A 25,364-nucleotide genomic window follows, 5' to 3' on the forward strand; every position below is an offset into this window, starting at 1 on the left:
GATTATTCGAACAATAATGAAAGTAACAAAATTTTCGAAACTCTAATGTCCTTCCTCTTTTATTATTCATTTCCATCAATTACTCGAACAACGTTGGAAACTGATCGATCTGTACGTAATGAAGTTTAGAAAGTGGTGTAAGCGTGATCAAGCTGATTTTAACGTAATAATAATGAAATTACTACTCGTCAACGAGTAAACTCGATTCGATTTGATTCGATTCGTATCGTATCGTATAGTATCGAATAGAGTTGTGTCGAGTCGAGTCGATTCGAGTCGAGTCGAATAAACATTAAATTTTTATTGACAATTCGATGTTTAACATCGATTCCGATGATTTAATGTTCTCGTTTACGCATTATGTCCTATATCAGTAATTAGTTCCCGTATCGAAAATACAACGTATTTCGTTTGGCCCTTACCATATCCGTTCGAATATATTTTAAACGATTGATAGCTGACATTAAAAACTGTTATTAATTGATCGTTAAAATAAATAATGTTAATCCGTATAATATGTCAGGGTATGCGTGCTTTCGTATGATTTAAACGAAGATATTGATCTTGATTTTAACTCTTGTTCCCTAGCCACCGCCCATCTCTACCCCCCCCCCACTCTCTTCCCCCGACGAAAAGCTAAAGGGATATACGATCGAGAATAACGTATCGAATAATACGATAGTAAGGATCTAGAATCGTATGACCGAAGTATATATATAATGGTTGTAGAACCGTTAAAAGAGATAGATGAAACGAGGATGATTCACGAGCGAACGGAAATAGAACTATGGCCGTTTCTGGGACGACCGTGTGGTTCTCGTATTCGCGTTTCACAAGGGTCACCGTGAAGCGCATACGCCATGTCGAAAACCTTTGGAGAGATAATGCCGTTAGTAGTTGTAGTACGAGGACGAGAAAACCTTGTCTGTTATCTATTGTAATGTTATCGATCGAATGACAAATGAAAATACGGTTTTCTATTCGTAATCAAAAAAAAAAAAAAAAAAAAAAGAAAGAAAAAAAAGAAAGCGTATATATGTAAATATATAATGAGATCAATGACGATAATAGATAATCGATAATACAATTGTATAGTCATATTTATACAAATTTTTATTATAATCAATGATCTAACGTTAATATTTTTCTAAACTAATCCAACGTGTGTTTTTTCCTTTTTCTTTTCTTCTTCTTCTTCTTCTTTTTCCTTTTATTTCTCTCTTGTTTTCTTTTCTTCTTTTCCTTTCTTTTTTTGTATTATTTTTCTCTTTTCTTTATTTCGTTTTTTTCCTTTTTTTTCTTCTGCTTTTTCTTTTTTCTTTTTTTTTCTTTCTTTTCTCTTCTTTGTTCGCTGCACCGTTCGCCCTTTTCATTCAAGATATGGATAAGTTTTCTTCGTTCGCCGAGGACGTGACGCTCGCCCGCTTCTAGCGCATCTAGCGGCACTGTCAAGGTATATATATATATATATATATAAAACTTATTTCTAATATTTTTAATGCCATTAATGATTCACATAATTTAATCTCTTTTTTATGCTTTACAGCTTGCACATCAGGACATTCATCGTGTTTTGTTTTGTTGTAGCCTTACCCACATTCCCTTCTCCATTCCTACAAAGGTTCCTGCATTCGCGTCTTCGTCTTCAACAATCTTCTTGGGCTCTCCTATCGTATATTACCAAGAACATTCCTTACGATTTTTAATTATTCAAGGAAACGATTGTTCATCGACAACCATAGATCGTCATCTTCGTCACATCATTATCTCTTGTTACATCTCGTATTATTTACTTTCCTACTATCCATTCGTTTCTCCAATTTTTTTCCTATTACTACTACTACTACTACTACTACGACTACTACTACGACTACTACTACTAATACTACGAGGTCATTTTGAACGAAAGAGACAACATAGATATTATGTTTATTTCGCAAAGGTGAGTTTATCTATAATCGTAATACTTATTATTATATACGAATATCTAAAGAATATTTTTATTTTCTTTCTTTCTTTCTTTCTTTCTTTTTTTTTTTTTTTTTTTTTTTCTTTGATATCTTCCAACTTGATATCTTTCAGGCGTTCGATTTGTATAAAGAGTATATAAAGAAATTTCTACGGTTGACGGTGCCAATGTTGACGTTAATTAAATCGAAACATTTCGATATTGAAAGATAAAGAAAGAAAGAAAGAAAGAAAGAAAAGAAAAGAAAACAAAAATGATATGATCTTACGAGAAAATTTCTTATTTACGAGCAATAGTATGATTTCGATCGTTATTTTCATCTACGTGAATAAAGATACTTCTTCATAGGGCAATATGCTTCGTATACTTGAGTTTAATATTTCATAGAAGAGAAAATTAGAGAAATTTAAAATTCTTTAACAACGCGGATTTGAAAATTCCATGAAAATTCAAGATATTTCCTGAATAGATACACAGGGACGATCATATAAAGGTGACTTTATTATCGAAATTCTATCTAAGGTTTAAGACCTAAAAGCTAGATAGTATGGATGTCAAGAAGAACCGAGGAGCTTTATAAGAATGAAAGAATGCAATAAAAAGAGACAATAAAAAAAAAAAAAGAAGAGGAGAAAGAAAAAATAGAGAGGCAGAGAGAGAGAGAGAGAGAGAGAGAGAGAGGGGGGAGGGAGAGAAAATAGGGAGAGAGAAAGAAGAAAATGAGATGAGTTGCGGAAAGAGAAGAAGGAAGAAAGGGTGGAAGGAAGGAAGCAAGAAAGGAAGGAAGGAAGGAAGGAAGGAAGGAAGGAAGGAAGGAAGGAAGGAAGGAAAGAAGGAAGGAACACTCTGGTAATATGAGTTGCCGCGAGCTCTTTGCAAGCTCGTAGAACGGCTTTTCACAAAAAGGATCTGCGAAGGCAACCACGAAAATCCTTGATGATAGGATCCCTATTCTGCCGTATGGAGAGGCACGATGTAACAAAAGGAAAAAGAGAGAGAGAAAGAGAGAGAGAGAGAGAGAGAGAGAGAGAAAAGAAAAATTAAAAAAAGGAAAAAAAACAAAAGGAAAAAATAAAAACAGCGAGAGAAAGGAGAAAGAAAATACGAGCGACTTTCTAACGAACAATAAGAAATATGCTTATTAAAAACATAAAAAATATGATCATTCGTTATAAAGCTTCTTTCCACCCCTTTTTTTTTTTTTTTTTTTTTTTTTTCTTTAATAAACAGATAACACTCGTTTCATCTTTCTCCTTTTTTTTTTTTTCGTTTTTTTTCGCTTTCTTTCTTATCTTTTTTCTTTTTCTTTCTTTCTTTTTTTTTTTTTTTTTTTTGATCCGAGATAATGACGAAGTACAAATCAAAAATGTGCCAAATAAAAATAATATTATAATTAACGAAAAAATATCTAGAAAATGATTGGATATTAAAAATAATTAAATCGTTCCTGTTGTTTGTTGTGCCAATTACGACGTATAAATTTCATTCTTAACCCACGATACTAAATGAAATTCCTTCTCGATATTGCGAGAGCAAAGATTATGCGAGAGGATAAATTTCGAGAATAAATTGCAATGTCTAAACGAAAATTTTCATATCTGCGTTATATACAAGAACGTCTTTTATTCTTTAACGACGGTCTCGTTAAAGAGGTGCTATTTAAAATTAGGTAACGTTAGATTTATTAAGAAGTGCGTAGAACGGGTATTAAATTAATTCACGTTATCGTCTTAATTAAAATTTCAAAAATATCTTTGGATAATGTAAACGTTTCTTTAATGGATTAATCCATTGTTATCATATCCCGGGTTAGAGCTTTATCGTACTGCTCATAAACTTTGATGTTTTAGAAATCGTTTTCCGATCTCGTTAATACCTTATCAAAGGTTTTGTACTAAGAGCTTTCTAGTGAAACCTTAACAGCTAAAATATATATATATATATATGTATATGTATGTAGATACATACGTACGTACCTATATGACGCTCGGTCTCATCTCGGAACTATAATGGAGTTGCGAACTATGCTAGATGTGGTAGCGAGCTTAGCGTATCCCCACGTAAGGCGACAGTCGTTTAACTATAGGATAACTTTGCCGATGGCGAGGTATATACCGATTATCACTGAAGCTGCGTCGATGAAAGGGATCGATAAGAAAAAGTCTTCGTTAAAAATGTTAACAACTAAACTGTCATAGATATTATTTCATTCTTACGTGTATCAATAAAATAAATAAATATGACTTAACCCATATAATACTTTACGATTTAAAATCAAAGATGCAAAGAAGTACGTCGTAGATATTTCAAAGGTGAATACGAAAACGCATAAACGTTTTATCACCGGTCAAGCAAGAAGTTACGCTGTTGTGACTCTAACGATCATAGATAAATTTAATGGCTCGCACTAATTAGAAGCAACGGCCATTATCATCCTCGGTCATAGTTACAAAAACGTATTCACCAAGCGCATTCAACTATTATTAGATTCCGATTACTCTCGTTCTCCCGTGCCAAAACCATGAGGTTTAATCGCATAACGAGGAGGAATGGTATAGAGATCGATCCATTTCATTCTTAGCTATTCTAATAGAAGATCTTAAAGGTTTCTTTGCCAAAGAAGAATAATCGACGATATAATATCGTATATCATCGACGATAATCAATTTTACTTCTTCTGTGGTACACGCTTATGTAATACGAAATTAATTACGTTTCGATCGATGTCCTTCATTAGACGTTAGTTCGACTAACGTAAGGTGCTTTAAAGGAGAGTTATTCATCCATTTCTCCTGGAATGCTTCATAAAATTCAAAGGATCGGTAAGATAACGTAACGCGTAAGGATCGTACATCATCACAGCCAAGGTAGTTTTTACCAGTTACGACGAGGATCCGCCTATTCGAGCTTAATCATTTCGAAGTTAGGCAGAGGTTAGAGCAAAACTTCCCTACGACGTCGCAATTCCCGACGGGGGTTTTGGAAGAGAACTCGAATGAGCAAGATAGAGATAGAGAGAAAGAGAAGGGTGGGGAGAATGTAAGAGAGAGAGAGAGAGAGAAAGATATAGTAGTAGCTCGTAGATAAACTTAATGGTTCCGGGCTAATTAGGCCGGAAAGTCCGGACCAAAGGCATTAGCACCACCTTTCGCAGTCTAAAGATAATTTTGACGGCCACTTTCTGCCACAGGAGAGCCTCAGGAGACGAAGCGAGTCGCCGACCAACGTCGTTCTCGCGAATCCCGCATCCTGGACCGTCGTGAACCGAAAGAGCTAAAGGAAACGTCAGGGTGCATACTTTTAGCTCGAAAGAGATCCTCCTCGCAAAACTCCGATCCGCATCGATCAACATACGACAACGCAACGACGATGACGACGACGACGACGACGACGACAATGATGTTTACTACGACAACGACGAGATTCTGTCATCGAAATCATCGTTAATCAGGTAAAATTATTCGTTTATTTCGTTTTTCTTTTTTTTATCCTAATTAAATCAAAATTAATCTGCGCGTTGCATGATTCACGAATTTTTTCTTTTCTTTTCTTTTCTTTTTTTTTTTCTTTTTGTTTTTTTTTACTTTTTTCTCTGTTTCGTTATAACGACAGAATTCAAAATGCGCATTGATTACCATTATTTCCGAGGCTTCAAAAAAGAGAATATATACAGTATTTTTTTTCTTCTCCGAGTCAAAATTATTCGTTCTGTGTGTTTAAAGTGCTTTAGTAGGGATAGGGGGTGGTATAGAGCACAATCCAAGTGCACAACTTGAAATTATATTGATATGTACACAACTAGGATTAAACTTAGCGAGACGATGAAATTCTTGTTCGATTTAACGAGAAATGAGGAAGGAAAAGGAAAAAAAAGAAACAAAAAAAAAAAAAAAAAAAAAAAAGAAAAAAAAACGAAAGAAAAAAAAAGAGGAAGAGAAAGAAAACGAGCAAATATTCTTTTCTCGACGATTAATAATTTACTCGGTAGAAGGAACATTCAATCTGTGTAAATTCTTCATCGCGAAAGCTCGAGATCAGTAATGAAACAGGTATGTATATTCGAGAGAACGAAGTCTTAAAATGAAAAGAAAGGAAAGAAGAGAAGAAGAAATAAAAGAAAAAAAAAAAAAAGAGAAAGAAAAGGAAGAAAATAAAAGAAAAGAAAAGAAGAAAGTATAAAGGATATACGGGAAAATACTAAAGTCAAGATCGCAAGAACGCGGAAAGAGATTTAAGACCACCCTCTTATTTGGCCTCCTTCTCCTTCTTCAGCTAAAAACGCAAACCTCCAGAATAAGCGCATGTACGTATGTATGTATGTAAGTTTACTCGTGTGTGTGTGTGTGTGTGTGTATATATATATATATATATATGTACTCGTGCGAACGATAAAACGGAATTTGCATTCGAGTTCCTCGTTAAAGTCGAGACGAAGTAAACTATCGCGAGCACGTCGATTCCATTTTCAACCGCTATCAACGCGTACCAGTACTTGAAAAAAAAAGATACAGAGAGAGACAGAGAGAGGGAAAGAGGGAGATTTAGAGAAAGAGGGAAAGAGGAGAAAGATCTTCCATTATGCCAAATAGCTAGGAAAAACACCCTCAGAATAAAGGTGTAAGAAAACGAAAGGGCAACGAAAAGGTGAATCTCTTCTATCTCGCTCTTTCATTTTCATTCGATGTTCCATACGTTTTGTGATATCTTAAACAAGTACCTAATCGAGATGTTATTGTACTAGGAAAGAAGAAAAAAGGGGAAAAAAAAAGAAAAAGAAGAATAGTCGATAAAAACCAACGATCGTTTATATATATATATATCTTCTTTAGTTCGACTCGATGAAACTTTATTTCGTTCATTTTTAACGAAATCGATATTGTCAATCATTCATTCCTTTGTTATATATTTAAAAATCGATCGATCGATTAATCGATCAAAAAATTATTAATTCTTTTCTTTTGTTTCATATTTTACAGATTATTCCTGTCGAAACGTGAAGTGAAGCTATCGGATCTGTGCGTCTACAGTCTGGAAGAGGATCAAGAAAAAAAAAAAAAACAAAAAGAAAAAAGGAAATGTGTAATCGACTAGATCGAAGAGTCAAAAATATCTGCGGTTCGAGTTGAAGCTTTGAAAAAGAAAAAAGAAATAAAAAAAAGAAATAAAGAAAAGAAGAGAAAAAGAAAAAATAAGAAAAAAAGAGAAAAAGGATACACGAATGACGATGTTATCGATCGTGGCCTATTTTTTTAGAAAGGGGGTGATAAAAAAGAAATAACCGAGACCAACGAAAGCATTATTGCAACAACGAGTTAATTCGATTCGATCGATTCGAATTACGTTTATGGACGATTTTTAGCTTTATCACGCGATCGATTATTGAATTTAAAGAAAAGAAAAAAAAAAAAAAATAAGAAAAAAAATAAAAAATAAAAACTCATCGATGATACGTCATTCTCATGTGTATACTTACTTTTTTCTTTTCTTTTTCTTTTCTTTTCTTTTCTTTTCTTTTTTTTTCTTTTTTTTTTTTCATTCAGGAAGGATCGAAAGGAAGAGCGACGTCTTCTTTCTTTGTAAAAAAAAAAAAAAAAAAGGAAAAAAAAGAAAAAAGCATAGAAAAGAAAAAGGAAAAACAAAAAAATTGTGAACGAAAGTATGTCGAATGTTCTTGAAAACGGGGGAAAAAAAATGGGAATGAGGATGGATTATGGGAAAGGACGTGGGTACTACGATTAGAAAATATAAAAGTATCTGGCCAAAAGGCGTCGTCGTAAATCTTATTTTAGAACACGTGGAAATTCGCGAGAATAGAACACGTGGGCGAAAAAGATTTCATTTCACTAGAAAAAGAACGCGCCAAGGATGATCTTTGAATCCAGTAATAGGATTTTTAGGATCAGCACGTTCGTTCGATACGAAAGGCGGTATCTTTGAGGCGAACATGTAATCCAAAAGGCAAAGGGAAAAAAAATTTGTAAATCCTTTATAGAACGTAAAACTCGAATTATAATGACGAGAATTAAATAAATAAAAAAAAAAGAAAAGAAACAAGAAAAGAAAAAAAAAAAATTAAAAAAAAAAATCATTTCGTTGTCGAAGCGTTCATTACGGATAATCGGATGAATTAATTAAAAGGAACTTCTGTTCGTCGTTAAAAAGAAGAAAAAATAAATAAATAAATCGAAGAGTCGAAAAAAAAATGGAAGAAAAAGAAGAAACAAAAGAAATTGTGTTAACAAGGATACGATTTTAATTTAAATCACCTCGAAGATCCGCCCTCGTCTCTTGTTGTAAGCGAAATAATTCAAAGTGCGAAGGAGAAGATTCGATCTATCATAAAAGCACGCTCCTTGACCGTTTTAAAGGAAATTCTTCGAGCATACTTTCGGTTTCGCTGACGCGTTCAGGACGCTCTTGTACAAAGTATTCCTTATATCTCCTTGACCCGTTCCAGTGTCTCTTCTTGTGGGATCGGAAACGCGAACGTCACGCAAATCGTTGTTCTCGTCAATCAAAAAAAAAAAAAAAAAAAAAAAAAAAAAAAAAAAAAGGGGGAAAAAAATAAAAAAAAGAAGGAAGAAGAAAAAAGAGAAAAGAAGGAAAAAAAAATAAAAAGAAGAAAAAATGAATAAATAAATAAATAAATAAATAAATGAAAGAAAGAACGATGACGCATTAACGAGATAAAAAGTAATAATCAAATTGTAAATCTCATATAATGCGAACAAAATTTATAAATGATCTTTTAACGTAGGTATATATCTAAATTATGATAACATCGTTTTCGAATGATTGGAACATTGTTGGGCGAACTAATGAAGTCGTAATTATTTAAACAAACAAACAAACAAACATCACCCGAACCAAACGCGTCATGATAAAAGATTCAATGGCCTAAAAACCGTAGTGAACCAGGTGGTTGTTACGGTACGTCGATAAATATATACCGGGTGCTCTCAATTTAACGAGATTCAACAACGAATTCCATTTGCGATTTTATCTCGGCTTGTGGCGATTCGATTCGACGACTTTCGAATCGAGTTACGCTCTCGCTCAACACTTATTCGAATGGAAAATTAGAAGCTTCCTTGTTCGAAGAGTTTAGTTCTCTAGTGCGAATTGTACAACTCTGTCGGCACTTTTGATAAGCTATATATACCTACTTGCACCTTCCTATAAAGGAATCAAGAGTGAACTTAACGTGAATATTCGTGATCAAATTAATACGTTATTATTCGAAGACGTTCTGTATAGCGTGTTATAAAAGTTTGCCTTTTATCTTTATATTTGACGATTGCGAAGGGAGGATGAAAGAGATAGGAAAAAGAGAAGAAAGGGAGAAAAAAAAGGGGTGCGGGGTGGTTGAAGGAGGGGGGGGAGGAGAACGTTATTTGTGACGTTAAAAGAAAAACAAAGAAAACAAAATATAATTAAATAACAAAAATAGATGTACTTCCGCGTTTCTCGACCTACCACGAAGAGACACGCGCGCGTGCGCAAACTTTTTACATTTTAGATACGTACAGAGAGAAAGAGTGAGAAAGAAAAAATGAAAGAGAGAGAGAGAGAGAGAGAGAGAGAGAGAGAGAATCGCGTTATAGATAGTCGATGAACGAACGTAGCGAAGGAAAGTGTTCCGACATTCTCAAAAGCGTGAGAAGAAATAAAAAATAAAAAAAGAAAAAAAAGAAAAGACAAGAAAAAAAAGAAGGAATAAAAAACGGACGAAGTACTTCGCGAACGTAGGATATTCTGAGAGAAAAGTTCAAGACGAATATTAAAAATACCAAATAAAAAAAAAAAAAAACCAAAAATTATTAAAAAAGAAAAAAAAAAAAGAAATCGATTAAGATCGCCGTAGTATATGACATGTCCGTGCAAGCTTACTAGTGCCGCCGTGCTTTTTCGTTAAATTCCTTTGTCGCTCGTACCTATCGAACGATTCGTATGAAAGTCGTCGTGAGTCATCGACGACTCGTCGTTCCGTGTGTCATCGACGTCGACGTCTTTTCATTGCAAAATATAAAGAGATAAAAAGATAAAAAGGGAGAGAGAGTGAGAGAGAAAGAGAAGAATAGAAGAAAAGAGGAAAAACAAGAGAACGAAAGTAAAAGTGAGAAGCCATCTATTTTCAATATTTTTCGCTTTGATAAAATGTCTTATCGATCGATGAATATGAAAAATAAAACATACTCCTTCGTGTATTCTCTGTAATTGCAAATTTCCCTTTTTAACTTAACTCTTCCCTAACTCGAATATTAATTCTCAGACGACAAGAATAATGAACGATCGTAGGAGCAAAAGGAAGTAAAAGAAGAAGAAGAAGAAGAAGAAGAAGAAGAGGAAGAAGAAGAAGAAAAAGGAGAGAGAGAAAAAGAAAGAAGAAAAAAGAAAGAACTTAAAATTATCTTAATCGAGCCGAAATATTTTGCTAAAAATCTCGAAAAGTTTTGAAGATCGTCGAAGATATTTAGAAACGTTTATTAATACGTATTTATACATATAAGTATTGTAGAATATTCATGATCGATCTGTCGATCGTTCGGTGTATAAATAAAAATGATAAGATGATAAAAATTGTCCCGGCGGTATATATATATATATATATATATGTATATATACTACGTGAAAATGACGTACGTGATTTACCGGAACGACGAGTCTAGAGCATAGCGAATAAATAAAGAATGTATTTTATGATATTTTATGCATAAACAAGGGGAAAAAAAAATCACGATTGTAAGTCGATATAGCGATAGTCCAATATAAAATTTAAGTAGAATTGTATAAAGTGAATAAGGATAAAGGAAGGAGCAGATAAAGAAGAGGGAGAGAGAGAGAGAGAGAGAGAGAGAGAGAGAGAGAGAGAGAAAGAGAGACAGACAGACAGAGAGAAAGAAAGAGAAAGAGAAAAAGAAAAAGAAAGAAAGACAGAGACAATGTGTAAAACGTATAGCATCATTCGATCGTCGGCCAAATCGAAAACTATCGCGATTTCTATGGCAAAATTCGATGCTCGGAATCGTACGATTGACAGAACCGCAGGCCGGTGATTCTACTTTCGGAAACGATCGAAAAATTGGTGTTCCCGTTGGAAACGTTGTTAATACGTATCGCCGTGGTCAATTACAAGCTCGCCCTCCACCTCCTCCCGCCAACCCCTCACCATTTTTCCCTCCGCAAAACCTCCTCCACTACTCTCTTTCTCTCTCACTCTCTTTCTCTCTCTCTCTCTCTCCCTCCCTCGACCGGCCTCACATTTTCCAACGGAAAATTTCCGATCCGATTTTCCTTCGAACCATACCGTACGCTTAACTCGTGACAATTCTGATAATCAGTTTATACGCTCCAATTCTTGCTCGCCGAAGAGATTTCGATCGTTTCAATTGCATTCCTAGAGAGAAAGAGATAGATAGATAGATAGATAGAGAGAGGGAAAGAGAGAGATAGAGAAGCAAAAAGAGAGATAGACTCATTTAATGACGATTATCGAAACGATCGGAACGAAACAAACGTCTAGTATTGCCATAAGCGTAACAAAACGAACCGATCGAATTCTCATAGTTTCCAACTGGGACTTCAAAAAACTTACGATCGAACAAATTTTCCAAAGTTTGTTCCCGGCTTTATCAGGAATCCTGAACAATTGCGATATTAATAACAATGCTAATGTAAAATATTGTATATTGTTTCGCGTTATTTATTTTTCAGTGTTTTTAATAGATGCGCGTTTATACGGTATTCTCTAAAAACAAACGTTATTGCATAATGTTATTGGGACGCGACTCGACCGACCCGCTGTCCTGCTGTCCCGCATCACTCGCGACGATTTATCATCCACGGTATTATTTTCTTTTTAAACCAAAGTATATGTATATACATACGTACGTACAATACATACATAAATACATATGTATATGTACACTTATATATGTACTTGGTGCAAATGAACGATGAAAATACAAAGGGAAGAGAGAAAGAGAATGGGAGAGAGAGAGAGAGAGAGAGAGAGAGAGAGAGAGAGAGAGAGAGAGAGAGAGAATTACGTGATACGTAGAATAAATAACGTCCAAAATTTTCATTCCTAATATCGTCGACGATAAATGCATCGTTTGCTCGCATACGAAATAGAATCCTATGTTAATTTCTAAAGCGTTTTCATCTGCATTATATAATCCAACGTTTTGTTATTCTTATGTAGATATTCCTATACATAATGTATGTGTTGATCTTCGGATGATTCAACGTCGATGTAAATATTGAGTTGCGATTCTGATTAGATTTTAATTAGACTTTCTAAGCGTGATTAGGGATCCTCTATTCAGTTTAAATTTACGCAAATTCTTTCAGTTTAGTTGAAAAGGAGAAAAAGAAAAAAGAAGAAAAAAATGAAAAAATGAAAAGGAAAAAAAAATGGAAGGAAGGAAGGAAGAAAAGAAGAAGAGAAGAGAGAGAGAGAGAGAGAGAGAGAGAGAGAGAGAGAGAGAAGAGGAAGAAGAAAAATGATGATATTCCCTATTATATACCGATAATAAATCTACGAAATATTTTTATTCTTCGCCTGCGTGGGATCACTTATGTGGGACAGTGGATCAAGAAGATTAGTATGTTTATAAACTTCAACGTAACTCCAACAGCTTTTGCAGTGTGTGAAGTAACCCGAATCCAGTGTAAACTAGTCTAGGACACGTTTAAGTATGTATGGCTTGGAGTGCAGAGAGATATTGCGAACGTACGATCCGTCCACCATCGGAGTGATGTTCTAGCAGAGCTCGCTTAGAAAAAGGTCTCACGGGGGTCGAACGAGAACAAAGCTTTTCATTCGGACAAAAAGAAAGAAAAAAAGAAACTATCACCTCGTTATGCTCCTTTTTGTTTTCTAAACTTTCATTCATATTTCATTGATTAACGAACAACGACCGTTTTGTTTTTTTTCTTTTTTCTTTTTTTCTTTTTTCTTTTTTCATATCGATCGTCGTCGTTCATTCACCAAACGAATCTAAACCAAAGTTAAAACTATCCTTTAATTGAAACAATACATTTTATTTCTCTGTGATCATCGTTTTCGTACAATTCGTACAATTCGTACAATTTTACGAATACAATTTATTTCCTGATTCTGAAGTCCAAAAAAAGAAGAAGAAGAAGAAAAAAAACAGAAAAAAGAAAAAAAAGGAAGAAAGAAAAAAACGAATGGATAGTTATATAATAATGTACGTAGTTCATTTGAATTCGTGGTTCTCGTAAATGATTCTAAACGTTTCGATGTAATTTTCTATGTCGTTTCGAGGATTACGATTTTAAACGATCCCCGCGAGAACAGCGATGCGACAACAACGATGGAAGGATTCGAATCGTGCGATGTGTGCTCGCGAGAGAGAACATAACGGCAAATTATGTCGCTCCGATAGATCTTAATAGCGGAGAAAGTGCACTAAATGAACCTAAGACTAATCTCTAGCAGCACGAAGTATTAACGTTAATAGCGAAATTATATTGTAAAGGAGCGAGGAAGCCATTAAATACTATGCATAGGCCACTCCTAACGTTTCCTATGTATAGTGAGGTACGTCGAAAACGAGAGCCGCATTCTTTTCGCAATGTCTGTCTCTAAAGAGATCGTTCGAGCGAGGAAAATGAACGAAAAAAAAAAAAAAGAGAAAAATGAGAAAAAAAAAAAGAAAAAAAAAAGAGAAAAAAATTAATTAATAAATATATAAATAAATAAATAAATAAATAAATAAATAAAACTAAAGAATGATAATAAAATTGATATAACGAAGGGAAAAGAAGATCTCGGATTTGACAATGCGAAGAGAAAAACGTCGATCGTGCGTCCATTGTGACGAGTACCAAAGATCGGACATCGCGGGATGATAAACAATAGTACTTTAAAAAGTTAAATAAGAAGCGCAGAAGTTTCTACCGTCTTTTTTTCGATCATGGCAGAAAGAGGCAAACGCACATTCATACATACACATACACATACACATACACAACACACACACGCACACACACACACGCATATATATATATATATATATATACACATACATACATTCGTACATACTTGACTAACACGTTTATGCGACATACATAAGAGAAAAGAAAGAAAGAAAGAAGAAAAAAAAAACAGAAAAAAAACCGCAAAAGCAAGAAGGAAAAATTGAACAAAAAAAGAAAAATTAAGAAAAAAACGTTTCACGACCGATCTACGTATATTTACTCGTACGCTGTATTCCACGAGAGTCCTCAGTTATTTCTTTTCTTCAAAAAATATTTATAAGTATTCCGATAAATCCTCGAAAGAGAGAGGGAGAGAGCGGGAGAGAGAGAGAGAGAGAGACCGGATTCAAAACTAATGGTATTAACGGAAAAAAAGAAGGAGAAAAAAGAAGGGGAAAAAAAAAAGAAAAAAAAATGATATAATAAATTTATTCCAATTTGATCTATGTAAAAGTACTTGTACATGTCGTGGCGCTTGTCGTGGAAAATGAAAGAAAAGTGATATTATTTATTTGCGAATTTGATAAGCGGCAACATCGCCAAAGAAAGGTCTTTCTTTATTATAATTGTATATCCGATATGCTTTATCTATCGAAATATTATTATTACTTTGTTAAATGTAACGGTCAATTATGTTCTAAATAAAATCTGCCAAGATTCTTGTGAAACTTTTTCATTTTCAATCATTATATATTTTTATATCAACGAATCAATAAGTCAATGAATGAATTATCAATGAATGAAATATCAATGAATCAATACTTTCATTGATATTTTATCAATGAATCAATAACTTCATTGATATTTTATCAATGAAAAGATTAGTAATAGTAGTATTTCTCTTACCGACAATTTCTCTGCCGATAACTGGATCTACAGGATCTATTTACGATGTAACGATACATAATTTCATCATCATAACTTTGGAAGTCTTGTAACTGTAAAATAAATAATACATATTATTATCTGTTAATATAAATAAAAATTAATGGAATATTTAAAGAAATTCTTTCAACTATCGAAGGATGGTATTTATATACAATGATAATTTACCGACAGTCACATCTAACCTTTCTTACGAAAAACGAACGATTCTAAAAATACGTTTTATATTATTACATATATATACGTTTTTACATATGTGTCTTTAAAGAAAAATTTCTTCTTTGATGTACCCTTTCTAATTCATTTTATATCGGTTTTAAGTTCTTTATAAAAGCATTTGTTGATATACAAATCTTATAAGTTACAAAATTCGTAATAAATAGAAATCGCAAATCTCTAAATAGTTTCTACGTCATATTCTCTCTTTGAAAATGTTTTCGCTTAATTTTACTTAATCTATATCAAATCTATTATTACCAAATAAAAAATATATACCTACGTTAATAGGTTGATATTATGATGTATTAATATTACGTTAAATAATACTTTTAAGAAAAATATAAGCGGAAATTAATAAGCGAACGTAATAAACACGCACGTTTGAACTCGCGTTAAAATCGTAATGGCTTCTGTCGGCTATTATCAGATTCTGTCAGCAGGTGGCTCTGGCGTACGTTTATTAGCCAATAGCAGAACGATTCAATAAATCGAAGAAGAGATGGCGATTGGTATTTCCTCCGGTAGTCTGAGATAGAAAGAAAGTTTCTGATTTCTTCAATTTTATTTCTATTACTTCGACAAACTTATTATTTTTAACATATTTAACAACTTCACTCACGGAATTGCAGGTACGTAAACTTTCATTTTTACATCCATGATATTTAGTTTCTATGAAAAATGTATGTAGTCGACATACGTACAATCCTTTGTTAAGAGTAACAAGCCGAACGCGTGCTTTTTAATTTGCTAGTAATTAAAATATTGAAATACAGTATATTCGATAAATAAATAATAATAGAAAGCATCGTAAGAATTGTAATGAAATAATCAATGCTATATATTCATATATTTTACAAACTTAGGTTATTAGAAAGATGGATGTTAAATTTTAAGTAATAGAGGTTAAGTTTTACATCATCTCCATTATGGTCAATGAATTATTGAATATATTATTATTCTAATAATTATATGATTATTTAAATCAACTGAGTCATCCATGATCCCTTTTTTGCACTTGGTGAAAATAAAAAATAAAAAAAAAAAAAATGCTCACTTAATCATTTAAATATTATTTAAATATACTCCATAAACCTGAAAAAAAAGATTGAGAAAGAAATAACGTTACATTTTATTTTTGAAACTGTATTATCGCAATTGATCTTTTATAACATATGTCATTAAAGAATTACTTTTTAATTATATTACTAAATAAAATAGATATAATATGAAAGGAAGATTATAGAATTCATTATCAGAAGAATGGTAATCAAGTTTGATATCTTTTTCAGAATGTCCAGCCGAGAAGGAGGTAAGAAGAAACCATTGAAGGCACCGAAGAAGGATTCTAAAGAGTTAGATGATGAAGATGTAGCTTTCAAGCAAAAACAAAAGGAACAACAAAAGGCATTGGCGGAAGCAGCTAAGAAGGCTAGCCAAAAGGGTCCTTTAGTTACTGGCGGTATCAAGAAATCTGGCAAAAAGTGATTGATTCTTATAAAAGAGCATTGTTTAAAAATCTATCACCATGATCACTTTACAAAATGTGTTCCGATAATGTTACAGCTTTGTTATCGTTCAATGATCAACGTGCTGTTCGAAATATTTTTACCATCATTATTCGCTCCGTCAGTTATTTGTAAATAAAATTGATAATAGATAAAAATTCAATAGATTATAATATCTCACGGTATTTGTACTTTAGCATGGATTCGATTGAAGATTTTATATTTCTTAAGTCGAACAAAAGTCACGCCTTGTGTCATTCTTGTCGAAGTAACACAGATATTATTTTATACGATAAAATACGATAAAAACGAGCAACGATGGAGCGAGCGAGCGAGCGAGCGAGCGAGCGAGCAAGCAAGCAAGCAAGCAAGCAAGCAAGCAAGCAAGCTCGAAAGAAAAGCAAAAGAAAAAGAAAAAATCGACAGTACTTCTTATTGATTTTTCTTTTCTTTTTCTTTTCTTTTTTTTTTTTACGAAACCTAAAGAAAATTCCTAAAATACATTTAGCTCGTCGTTTTATTATTACATTTAATAAATAAGAACGCCCCCGTACGATTTTGTACTTTTATTTAGAATTAATTAATTTAAATGCTATCGTGTTATTACGTGTTTATGTACATTGTACATAAATACATGTAAACTCGTTTATATAATCAATCTCGTGAGTCAACGCTTTTCTTTTTGCGATGGTTCCACATATCCACGTCATCATGGACTCAATGATGTACCTAGCTTTATATACATTAAGCTTCATACAGGTTTGATATCGCTCATTAAGTTAACGAAGCTTCGCACGCCAACGTATCGACCCACGCTAGTGACGCCAATTAACCTTGATTTCGAAACGCGTAAAAATACTCCATCGACACGAGTTTGACCGACAAAAGAGAGAGAGAGAGAGAGAAAAAAGGGGGAAAGAGAAAAAAGAAAAAAAAAAGAGATACATAAGACGAGATTGGTCCTCTATGCATTGACACTGCGATATTCTACGATTAAATTACAAAAAAATAAATCTCCCAGTGTGAGTGTGTGTGTGCGCGCGCGCTTGTATTGATATATCTCGATGAGAAGTAAAAAATGAAAAAAAAAGAAAGAATTAAAAAAGAGAGAGAGGAAAAATAAAAAAACGTCAAACGTTAAAAGTAAAATCATCTACCGTATAGATCGAACGCGAACGAGCGCGTGGCTAGCGACGAGGCGTGAATTACAGCTGATCGTCAGATGATCGACAGTGCTGGCAACCTTAGCGAGATTAAACATCATACGTGCACGCATATACGTCTAGTCTATCCTTTCGAATGTAACGTTACGTACTACAGGCGATATTTAACCTGTACGTTAAAGACACGTTAGCACGTAATTTAGATCGCGTGAGTGTTATTAATAATAGAAATGTTAAGGGGTGACATTGACGTAAAAAGTATAGTGTACAATTAAATTCCATTAAAATGAATTCGTCTTGGAGATATGTACGAGCACGCGTGTGAAACAGAGAGAGAAAGAGAGAGAGAGAGAGAAAGGAGAGAAAGAAATAGAGATATAGTGACAGAGATAGAGCGTACAGAAAGGAAGAACGACATCGCGCCATCCATAATTTTCTCGATGAAGGAAAGTTAAAAAGGTAAAGAGGAAAAAGGTTCGGATGTTATTAATCGAAGAAGATTCATATCTCATATAGTAGAGTTAACATTAAATGGATAATCGTTTAACCTTCGACCATTGCAACGTTTGACACGTAAGAGAGAGGATAAAATGAGAAAGAATGAGAGAAAGAGAAAGAAGGAAAGAAAGAGAGAGAGAGAGAGAGATGCAAGCTAGGTTAGTTCTCATCTCGACCGTTGGCAGCAGTGTCGATCAGGCAGTAGCTGTCACCGCCTGGGTCAGTTGGCAACAGACCTTCGAAGCGGTCGGTGGGTGGTGAGAGCTTTTGCTCCGTGGTTGCCTTACGTCGTTTTTCTTTCTCTCTCTCTCTCTTTCTCTCTCCCTCCCCCTCTGTCTGTCTCTCTGTCTTCGTTTCTCCCCATACACGGTACCCCCTCTCCTAATATCTCTTACTCTTTCGCTCACTCACCCTTTCCAAGGTATATATCATTGGTTCAATTCCATTTCCGTCGTGGGTCGAGAGAGCGAAGAGAAGGAAGAAGACGATCGAACGGGAGTCTCTTTTGAAGGAGGAGGAGGAGGAGGACACGGGTGATCACGAGAGACATTTCTGACAAACAACGAAAGACGAATTCGCGTGCGCGTCGATAGTCTCGAGAACGGCCATGGGGCCCGACAGGATCATTTGACCCGTGGGGACGACTCCAGGCTCGGTGGATTGTGCTACTGCCTCGCTCTATACTTCGATTCGGTGAGTTTCTCACTTTAAACGTAATAATAATTTTCTTAATTGTTTCACTTTTCTTTTCTTTCTTTTTGTCCCTTGTCTCTGATTCCCTCTGTCTCTCTATCTCTATTTGTATCTTTCTCTTATTCGTATATACATGTGAAAAGATAGACAAAGAGAGAGAGAGAGAGAGACAGAGAGAGAGAAAGGGAAAAGAAAGAAATAAACGTCATCATGTTATGTGTCTTTAACCTATACGAAAGAAAATATATGGATCCATGCATATGTATATATAATATATATATATATATATATATATATATATACACATATACACTTTGCAATTGACTGAAGGATCCTTAAATCATTCTGTCATCTTGATTAGAAAAAAAAAAGATATATATATATCAAAACTACGTAGAAACTAGTAATAGTAATCGAGAGTTTCTTCTTTGTCGCAGAGAGTTCTGTGTTTTAAACGTGCTACTATCGTGTCTCTTACGTTTTACGTGTGCGTGCATGCGTGCGTGCTTTTGCAAGCCACCTCTCTCTCTCTCTCTCTCTCTCTCTCTCTCTCTCTCTCTCTTTCTCTCTCTCTCTCTCACTTCGCTCGTTCCACCTCTCTTTTCACTCTGTCGTTTCTGTCTTCTTTCTTTATTTCTTTCTCGCTCTCTCGTACGTACATACATACGTATGTATACATCAGCGCACGCGTGCACGCCTAACTCTCCCGTTCGCGAAAAGGGACACACTTTTACACGTTATCGGTCTGTATTACAGTATCCGTTCTCCCTACCTCCTCTACCTTCCTACCACCCTTTCTCCCTTTCCCTCCTCTCCTCCCATCCTCTCTCTCACTCTCTCTCTCTCTCTCTCTCTCTCTCTCACCCCCGCCCTACCACGAGAAATCTCGATGAATCGGACCGATTCAGGTCTCTTGTCATTATTTTTCTCCTTTCGAATGATCGCAAAGTAATCAAAAATTTCGTAATACCATTTTCGTATTTCGATAACAATCATATTTCATGTTTCTCATTTCTTCCTTTATCTTCTTTCTTTCTTTCATTTTTTTTTTTCGTTCTTTCCTTTTCTTTCTCTTTTCTTTTTATCGTAAGCCTCTTATTATAGGTCCTTGCCGCCGACTCCCTGCCCCCGCCCCCGCCGCCCCCTCTTCGGATCCAGTCCTCGTTTCACTTGATTTTAATTTCTTTTTTTATTTTTTATTTTTTTTTTTTTTTTTTTATTTTTTTTTTTTATATACTTTAACGAGAGAGTACCAAATAATTATTATCTTTACCATATTACACGAGTTAATCCTTTCAGGATGCAATGGCATATGGCATCGCAATGGTTGAACGTATGAGAGCGTTTTAAATGCTAGGGGAACTTGAGAGAGTAGTTGTGGTGGGGCGAAGGGGTGAATGGGTAAAGGGAACTGAGGCTGATGGTGGTGGTGGTGGTGGTGGTGGACGACTTGCCTACTGTGTTATCGAGCCGATCAGAGAGACTTACCATTTTCTCTCTCTCTCTCTCTCTCTCTCTCTCTTTCTTTATATTTTGTACATTTTATATTTTGTTGTGTACTAAAAAGATATATATATTTTTTTTTTATTTCTTCCACTCGTAATAATAATGTCTCGTTTATTCTTCTTAATTTTTTTTTTCTTTTTTTTTTTATTTTTCTTTCAGCTTTTGATAAAATAAGCTCTGTGACTGTGCATTTGTGACTGTATATTCAAAATATTCGCGTATCTTCCCCATTAAAAGTCCTTCCTTTTTCTTGACGACGAAGACGACGACGACGACGATGGCTACTTTAATTTCGACTTCGACTTCGACGACGATCGTTTCTCTCTCGTCTTTCTCATTAAAACTCCTTAAGTCGTAAACGATGTTTACAACTCATTTTGCAAACTTAAACCAGATAAAAGGAGCTTATCTGCCAACATTACCCATTTCGTTTTACTAAAGTTCCCATTCATTTTCTGTCATTTTTATTTTATTCTTTTTTTTTTTTCTTCTTTTTTTTTCTTCGTCTATATATTTTTCTTTTTCCCTTTTTTTTTTCTTTTTTGTTCTTTTACATTTTAACGTTATAACATTTTTCATCGCTCTTATCTAGGCTACGTTCCAACTCCTTTATTTTATACACACATATACACAGTAACACACACACACACACACACATATACACACGTACATATATGCACAGGTGCCCACGTATCCATGTATTTATATATGTATGCGTGCATATACACGTAGGTGTGCGTTTGGAACGAAGCAATTTTTCTCCCACGACTAAAAACTCAAGGGAATCACGTATCTATGTATTCTTTTTCTCTCTCTCTCTCTCTCTCCTCCTACCCCCTCCCCCTCCCATCTTCTATGAGTATCCTCTGGTTTCACAAACGAGCACACCTAGTCTCTTTGTTTATCATCCTTTTTTTTCTCTCTCTTGTTCTTCATCTTCATCTTACACTTCTATTTCTACTTCTACTTCTTCTACTTCTTCTACTTCTTCCTTTTCCTCTTTTCCACCTTGACATTGCTCTTTATTAATTATCCTCGAGGTACATTCTCGTGATAGAGGATAACCTTTCTTCCCCCATTTATATATATATATATATATATATATATATATATATATATATATATATATATGTACGTCATCTTTATCGAGGACGGAGGATTTATAGCTTCTCTTTCGTGAACTTTTTTTTGAGTCGATCGAGGATACCGATAAGCTTTAGTTATTATATGTCGACCTTCAACGCAGATTATAGGGCAAATGTTAATCGATTATCATCTATGACGATGGGAATAAAAAAAAAAAAAAAAAAGAAAAAAAAAAGAAAAAAAAGGAAGGAAGACAGAAAAATACAATTTTCCGATCTCTTTCGTTCTCGTTCGATCAAGTTGAATCGTTTTGCATAAATAAAAAAAAAGTGAAGGAATTGAAAAAAAAAAGGGGGGAAGAAGAAAAAACAATGTTTATCTCGATTCTCAAAAAGTTCGATGTTCAATCGACGATTGAACTTTGTATTTACTTCGAGGGAAATGATTTTTACCATTTCTCAACCTTCGTTTCTTCGTGCCAAATGGATCCATAACCTTGCTTTCTTCTTCAGACTTTTAAAATTCTACGAGTATTTTGATGTATATATATATATATATATATATATATATATATATATATATATATATATACATTTATAACTTTCTAGATCGTCAACACAAAACATATTTACTTAGAAACGAAAGTTTCTTACTCGTGAAACAAAAACAAGGAAGCATTTTTACAACCGTTCTATATATATATACATGTGTGTGTGTTATATGTATATTTCTTCAGATTAAAAAACTGCAAGCTTAGAAATTTGTTTATACTAACATAAAAGTGAGAAAAATTAGCCTGAACGAGATTAGATCTTGCAAAAAAAGTATAATGAAAATTTTTTCAAAAATTACACATAGAAACTTTTGATCCACCTAGTATATACGTGCACGCGTATCAAAAATACAAATAAACGATTGTTGCGCATCTCTAAGTCCCTCGTCTTTAATATTCTAAAAACGAACGAATGTATGTGCGTTTGATGTGGGTATATATATATATGTACATATATCTTTACATAATATACATGTATACTATGTTCGTCTTTCTTCGTACCGCTCGAGGCAACCCGCAACATACTATCGGTCTGCAAGGCCTGAATTAATACGTGCGATCGTTGTTGCGTCACGCATTTCGAACGTTTTATCTTTCATAATAAAGACTCTGCCAGCTTACATACGATCGTTTCCGTCTTCTCTTCCCTTTACTTCTCGCATCTTATCTTTTCATAAAATCACGAATTCATTCTAACTCGTGTCGTTTAACATTAGATAGGATCTTATAAGCGATTAAGATCAGAGTTTTTCTTTCGTAATATTTTTTTTTTTTTTTTTCCCCTATTTCGTCGAAGATAGACGATTTTCTATTACAACGTACAAAATTAATAATTTGTAAGAGGATATGAAAAAAAAAAAAAAGAAAAAAGAAAAAAAAAAGAAATCAAAAATAAAAAAGAAAAATGAACTATTACATCGATCTTATTAACGTTAATAAAGATTGTAACGTCAAGTTTTATTGATATATCTTTTTTTCGTGGACGCAAATATGGTAGAATAAATATATGGGAGTGAAAAAAGAAATAAATAAAAAAAGAAACGATAACTTTTATACTTTCATTAAAATCTCATTTCTGTAGGCCGAAGCGATTAAAAAGTTATACAAACATATATATATATATATATATATACCAGCGGTTAGATAATACGAGGATATATCGTAAAAGAATATAAAAGTATATATTCGCAACATTTGTTTCGGGCTACTTGTATTTGATAAGTTGTAAAAAGACAGTGAGATAAATTCTCAATATATACAGATTCTCCAGTTGTACGATGATCTTACGCAAGATTTCAACGATACCCGCCTACACTAACTCTCTCTCTCTCTCTATCTCTCTCTCTCTCTCTCTCTCTCTCTCTCTCTCTCTCTCTCTCTGTCTTTTTCACTCACTCTCTGAACGACAACCTTTATTCTTTTCATCGAGTTGGTCGAAGCCAGCCAAGAGAAATACTGAGAGAAACGGAAAGATATAAGGAGGGATAAGAAGAAGGACTATCTTTCCGTGGAATGACATTTAAACGGTCGTTAATGTTCCGTAAAGTCTCTTTGCGAAGACAGAGAAAACGCGTTGATTCTCTTCGTTCTTACATAATCTTTGGCACGCGTTACGTCAAAGAGACTTACGGATCGTGCACGTTTTTGCTCCTGTTTCAGAAGTCACAGTTATATAGTTCTTTTTCTACGAATTAAACACGTGCGACGTTTTCCTTTTCGTTTTTTCGTTTCTTTTTTTTTCTTTTTTTCAATTTTTTAAAATCGCATCCATACGCAAGGAAATATATTATAAATGTAGAATAATAATATGAGTGAAGGAAAAGTTAATTGGAAAATTTTCTTTTCTCGGCCCCTTCACTCTCCCCAGTCAGCCCCACCCACTCACCCTCCCTCCTTCCATTCATTTTCGTCGACCTCGATTACTATGACGAGGACGCTTTCGAGAAAGCTACTGCTATCCTTTCCTATTCCATGCATAGGAAATATATACACATATACATATGTATGTATTTATGTATGTATGTTTATATATATATATTACCTGCAAAGCGAACGTTGCAGCACAAATGACTCGTTTGCACGTAATTGACGTTGAGCCAAGGTTCGAGTTCTCTCGTATTGCGAGCTTTAAGTACACCAAGTAGGTAGATACTCGTACTTACTTAAATAACGAAGATACTGATAAATATTACGTATTTATCTATCAATCTGACATCTTTTAAAGTTTACGATTCCTCAATTGAAACGTATTAAACTTTCCAATAGTATATAAGATAATAATTATATGAGTTTGTATTTATCTATTATAATCCGTAATTAATTTCAACGCCAAAATTAATAGTAGGTTGCGATTAAATCGATTCTCTAATAGTTAGGTAACGGTACATGCGAACACTATATTTCTATTAAAATACATAAAGCTATGGGATGAATATGTACTACGGATGTATTCATACTTTACCTATGTATGTCCGTACTTTAAAAGAGGACATGGACGAAGATAGATCGATCAGTATTTTATCGTTCGTAAACGATAAAGTGTGTTGTATGTATATCACACTAATAATCGCTTCATTAGTATGACATTATCTTATAACTTCTCTCTTTCGCTTTTTATAAACAAACGATAGATAATATTGTATTATAAAGAAAATTAATTAGCTATAATATCTGATAGTACTTATAATAATAATAATTATTATTATTATTATTATTATTATTATAATAAAAATAATGATGATGATGATGATGATGATGATAATATTAATAATAGTAGAGTCTTTGAAAATTATATACATATAAATTATATATAAAAAGATATGTTTGTATGTGTTAGATTAATATATAATAATCTAATAATAATGATGACAATAATAATAATAATAATAATAATAATAATAATAATAATAATAATAACAATGATAATAATAATGATGAGAGAAGAGTTGTTGAAAATTATATACATATGGATTATATATAAAAAGATTTGTATATATATTGTATAGATAAACAGTTTCTCGATGTAATGTGGGTCAGTTCGTTTACGACGAATGGTTTATCCCGGTTGAAGCGAGCGAATTGCAATCGCGCCTTTTAACGTCGAGACTCTTTCACGTTATCCTCGACTTCTTGAAGCGTACATACATAAATACATACATACGTACATACATACATACATACATACATACATACATACATACATCATATATACATACATACACATAGATGGGGCAGAGTATACGGATATTCATGATAGAAGCGTATCGAGGTTGTTACGA

General features: G+C 33.7%; 3 protein-coding genes and 1 long non-coding RNA gene across 5 annotated transcripts in view; 3 read left to right on the top strand and 1 right to left on the bottom strand.

The window, feature by feature from the left end:
• Positions 1 to 14,646, top strand: part of LOC124421955 (protein vein) — a 244,139-nt gene extending 229,493 nt beyond the window's left edge. The window contains exons 6-9 of the mRNA XM_046957695.1: positions 1,379 to 1,453; positions 1,547 to 1,942; positions 5,160 to 5,420; positions 6,946 to 14,646. Of these exons, the coding sequence (XP_046813651.1) occupies positions 1,379 to 1,431 (53 nt within the window). The 3' untranslated portion in view covers positions 1,432 to 1,453; positions 1,547 to 1,942; positions 5,160 to 5,420; positions 6,946 to 14,646. The remainder of the gene's footprint in view (positions 1 to 1,378; positions 1,454 to 1,546; positions 1,943 to 5,159; positions 5,421 to 6,945) is intronic.
• Positions 1 to 15,470, bottom strand: part of LOC124421956 — a 278,500-nt gene extending 263,030 nt beyond the window's left edge. For both annotated transcript variants that reach the window (XR_006941773.1, XR_006941772.1), the window contains exons 1-2: positions 15,363 to 15,470; positions 14,825 to 14,916 (exon numbers count right to left, since the gene is read on the bottom strand). This is a non-coding gene — a long non-coding RNA (uncharacterized LOC124421956). The remainder of the gene's footprint in view (positions 1 to 14,824; positions 14,917 to 15,362) is intronic.
• Positions 15,471 to 15,553: 83 nt separating this feature from the next.
• On the top strand, positions 15,554 to 16,745 carry LOC124422283 (translation machinery-associated protein 7 homolog). Its single transcript, XM_046958529.1, has 2 exons — positions 15,554 to 15,711; positions 16,372 to 16,745. The coding sequence occupies exon 2, from the start codon at positions 16,373 to 16,375 to the stop codon at positions 16,565 to 16,567; it is 195 nt and encodes a 64-aa protein (XP_046814485.1). The 5' UTR covers positions 15,554 to 15,711; position 16,372; the 3' UTR covers positions 16,568 to 16,745.
• Positions 16,746 to 18,217: 1,472 nt separating this feature from the next.
• Positions 18,218 to 25,364, top strand: part of LOC124422282 — a 52,250-nt gene continuing 45,103 nt past the window's right edge. Inside the window, exon 1 of the mRNA XM_046958526.1 lies at positions 18,218 to 18,941. The gene's annotated coding sequence lies outside the window, so the exon portion shown is untranslated. The remainder of the gene's footprint in view (positions 18,942 to 25,364) is intronic.

The sequence above is a fragment of the Vespa crabro genome, chromosome 2 (genome assembly GCF_910589235.1).
Source record: "Vespa crabro chromosome 2, iyVesCrab1.2, whole genome shotgun sequence".
NCBI classification, from domain to species: domain Eukaryota; kingdom Metazoa; phylum Arthropoda; class Insecta; order Hymenoptera; family Vespidae; genus Vespa; species Vespa crabro.

What these genes read in the sequence shown, in the direction of transcription:
- LOC124422283 (XM_046958529.1), top strand. Translation starts at nt 16,373, where the DNA reads ATGTCCAGCCGAGAAGGAGGTAAGAAGAAACCATTGAAGGCACCGAAG.